The 4,496-nt window shown below is 34.7% G+C and overlaps 1 protein-coding gene across 6 annotated transcripts in view; it reads left to right on the plus strand.

Annotated features, from left to right (window-relative positions):
• Positions 1 to 4,496, plus strand: part of LOC106872207 (phosphatidylinositol 4-kinase alpha) — a 140,131-nt gene that overhangs the window by 102,492 nt on the left and 33,143 nt on the right. For 4 of the 6 annotated variants that reach the window (XM_052969097.1, XM_052969100.1, XM_052969098.1 and 1 more), the window contains one exon: positions 422 to 562. The exons of the other annotated variants lie outside the window; for them this stretch is intronic. In XM_052969097.1, coding sequence (XP_052825057.1) covers positions 422 to 562 — 141 coding nt within the window. The remainder of the gene's footprint in view (positions 1 to 421; positions 563 to 4,496) is intronic. 6 annotated transcript variants of the gene reach the window in all.

Below are 4,496 nucleotides of genomic sequence, written 5' to 3' on the forward strand. Positions count from 1 at the left end.
GTCGACTTTGCCTTTCATCCTTTCAGGGTCGATAAATTAAGTACCAGTAACGTACTGGGGTCGATCTAATCGACTTAATCCTTTTGTCTGTCCTTGTTTGTCCCCTATATGTTTAGTCCCTTGTGGGCAACAAAGAAATAAGAATAAGTACTAGGCATCCAAAGAATAAGTCCTGGGGTCGATTTGCTCGACTAAAGGCGGTGCTCCAGCATGGCCACAGTCAAATGACTGAAACAAGTAAAAGAGTAACAGAGAAGCAGTTTAAAGGAGAGTAACCACATTTTGTTTTTACTGTGTCAATGCTGCCCGAAATTCTTGAATGCTAGAATTACTGTTTTGTTTTTATTTATTATTTAAATTTTTCTTTTTTTTATTTTAAATTTATTTTTCTTTTTATGTTTGTTTCTTTTCCCCTTCGTAGCTGCAGATCCTAGTAATTTGAATCCCACTCAGCTGTCTGTGTCTGGCACATTTTCATCTGACCTGAAGTCATCGCAATCGTCCAGTGGATGGATGAACACCATCAATAGTGGGGTTTCAGTACATTCCAAGAGATCTACCAGTATGTAAGATTTATATCGTGTGTGTGTGTGTATATACACTTATATATATATATATATATATATATATCAATGACTGATTGTATATGAATTCTTGAAATACATTAGTGTATAAATATATATATATGTGTGTGTGTGTGTGTATGTATATATACACACACACATATATATATATATCTATATGTATTTCTTCTTTTATTGACCATGTGTTTGTGTTCACAGATTCCATCATACACACTGTTGTTGGTTAGCTTGAGGTCAATCCTGATTGAGTACACGTATAATGAAAGGTGTTCCAGCCATGACCCCCCCCCCTTTTTTTTAGAGGTATCAAGGACTACAATATCTGATGTGTACTTTTGAAGGAGACTTGGTTACTATTTCTATCAAGCTGAGCAATCATGAAAGGACCCTCTCATCTTGTGCGCGTGCACACACACACACACACACACACACACACACACACACTGTTTTAACATATCGAGGTTTTCTTTATTATATTTTTAATCCAATTAATCTTTTCTAATAAATCTAATGTTTCTATTGATTTATTATTGTTGTTAACCTAGGACAGCCTTGGTCAAGCCAAGCCATAATGAAAGCTATTCTGACCATGACCATCCCAGCTTATTTTCAGAGATACTATATCTAGTACTACATTGTCCTATCTGTTATTATTTCTTCATTATACTACTGACTGAGGATACAGCTTAGATATATAAATCCCCTTTCATCAGATATATATATATATATATATATATGTGTGTGTGTGTGTGTGTGTGTGTGTATGTATGTGTATATTGATGTATGTTGGATGAAAGAGAAAAGAGTACTCAATACATGTTGTAAAGGATATGGGGTTTTTTTTTTATTGAAACTGAAACTTAGAGTTTTGATCATGACACTAGTTTCATGCCACTGCAATCTTCAAATGGTAAAAAAAAACCTCAGCCATCACCAACTCACCCTAAATAAATAAATTACCTACCTTTCCACTTACATTTGCAAGAAATACAAACATCATATCGCAAGAATAACATGAAAGACTATTGAAGAAGCCCAAAAACACCACCCAATCAATAAATACAAAACGTTAATGGATAAACACAAGTACTAGACCCCCCCCCACACACACACACATATAATATAATGATATAATATACCAGCATTGAGTTGTAACAGTTCTTGCCTGAAGATTGCAATAGCATGAAACTCTAGTTGCAAGACTAACTCTCAGTTTCAGTTTAAATTAAAATGAACCATGTGTGTGTGTATGTATATATATATATATATATATATATATATATATATATATATATATATATATGTTCATGTAAAGTCATATTTAATGCATTTGGGTGTATTCAGATGTGTTAAGACCTTTCACTGTGGATATTATCCCAGGAGAATATTCTCCACTGGGACATGTGAAAACACTTTTTTTTTAGGGGTTTGGGTGAAGACTGTGAATGATGTTATTGGTTTGTGGTGTACAAGCATTTCTGTGTTGTTCTGTTTAGTCACCTATGAAAACCACATTTGTCATTCACAGCCTGAATAAGAACGGAATTATTCTTGTTAAAATGGAATGTCTGTTGTTGTGTGCACAACTTGGTCAAGCCAGAATTAAATATTGCTGCACAAAGCAATGTCGAATAAAAAATAAAACCTTTTGTTGTAGAGATTATCTCAGGAGATAATTCCCTGCATTGACATATGTAAAAATAGATTTGATATGAAAAAAAATCATGTCTGAATACACTCAAACATGTTAAGTATCTTTACACAAATATTTTCTCCAGTTAAGAAATAAATTTGTGTATTTAAGAAACCAGTTTCTTAACCAGACCCATCCTCATCCACATTTATTCCATGTTTGTAAAAACAATTCCATGGTACCCCAAAGATTATGGTACTCTGATTTATCAGCAGTGTGAGTTCAGTATTGCAACTCTCTCCTTGAAGATACTGCTTCCTATGTTTTTGTGATTATTTATTCTCTTTACGACTTTGCTGCTAAGAATTGTGCACCTTGTTTTGGCTTTCCAGCTTTCTGAATAAATTTATGACAATTGAAAGATAATATCAAAATTAGAGTATAAAGTTTTGAAATGGAAATTAGATTAAATTAATGTTGAACAGGAACACTAGTGTTGCTGTCTTCTTTTTTATGTTAATCTTGCAATACTAATATTTTATGTTTCAGATAAGTAGGCAGGATACACATACAAACCTGTACCTTCATGCATACACTCATGCAGGTTTGTGTGTGTACACATACACACACACACATTTGTCTGTCTGTCTATATTTTTATTTCGGTTGAGTTAGTCTCTTATTACACTGTTGTGTTGTCTGTGCATTCACAGGATCATCAGGCAAGTTATGGTTGTCATAACTTGCCTGATATATTGTGTGCTACACAACATTTTCAGATAATTTTAAATGTATGCTATAATAATTTTAATAAACCCACAATTTTAATCTCGCTGTGAAAAGTAAACTTGTTACACCACATGTTTTATCTCTCAGGAGGCACAAAATATGGGATTGGTCTGACTGGTTTCTAGTCTTGTTAGGTGTTTATCAGAAAAAGAATATTTTGTATCTATAGATTAGTAACTTATTCTTTATAGAATATATAAACTACAACACAGCTACAATAGTCAGTATAATTAGCATAATGGTGTGTTTAGAGATGATGTGATGTCATTCATTCATTCATTGTCTACACCACAGTATTTTTAGATATGTTGGAATATAAAGGTGTCTTTTACTTGTTTTAGTCATAAGACTGTGGCCATGCTGGGGTACTGTTCTGAAAAAAAATTTCAGTTGAATCAACCCCAGTACTTTTTTTAAACCTGGTACTCACTCTATTGGTTTTCTTTTGCTGAACTGCTATGTCACAGGGACATAAAGACATCGAAATCAAGTGTCAACTGGTGGTGGTGGGGGAGGGGGGCAAACCCAGACACAAAGATGTGTGTGTACACATGCACACACATGTATAGGCTTCTTTTAGTTTTCATCTACCAAATCCTCTCACAAGGCTTTAATCAGCCTGGGGTTATAGTAGAAGACACTTGCCCAAGGTGCCATGCAGTGGAATTGAACCCAGAATCATGTGATTGAGAAGCAAACTTCATACCACACAGCCATAAGTACACCTAGAGATATGTACAGTTTTAACCTTGCTGTGAAAATTAAATAAACTGGTTCCAACTTATTATGATCCCTAAAACAATAGGACCTAGTTAAATCATCCCATTTTTTTCTGCCCACAGGCCAACATGGCTGTGTGGTTAAGAAATCTGCTTTCCAATTATGTGGTTTTGGGTTCAATCCCACCATATGGCACTTTGGACAAGTAGCTCCTATTAAAGCTCCAGACCGACCAGGGCCATGTAAATGGATTTAGTTGAGGGAAACTGAAAGAAGCCTGTTGTGTGTATGTGTGTGTATTTCTCTTGATTTCATATGTGTTCACTAGTTATTAACAATAGACTTAACATGCAGGTGGTGGCATTTGCCTGAGTCCACTACAAAGGTATGTCTAGGCTTCTAGAGATATCTTCACATGTTATGCAATTTTTCTAAGCAAAAGACCCATTCATACAGTATTGCTTGTTTCCAGGTCTTTGTGTAAGCATGTCTAGGGTGTTTGTTGTTTGTTAGACCATGAGATTATTATCTCATTTGGAAACAGGTGATGGTCAGTATCATCAAGGGCATCTGGGCATGGCAAAATTCTAACCCCAACTTATTCTTGTCTTTTCCATGGAAGCATGGAAGACCTGTTAAAATGCCAGCACTACCACCAGTGATGAGGGGACAGATGAAATAGGATTCAATCACTTTGTTTTTTTTCACAGTGAAGCTAAAATTCTATGTTTATTAGAAGTATACATTTCAATATATATATATATATATATA

Source organism: Octopus bimaculoides, chromosome 6 (genome assembly GCF_001194135.2).
Source record: "Octopus bimaculoides isolate UCB-OBI-ISO-001 chromosome 6, ASM119413v2, whole genome shotgun sequence".
NCBI lineage: Eukaryota > Metazoa > Mollusca > Cephalopoda > Octopoda > Octopodidae > Octopus > Octopus bimaculoides.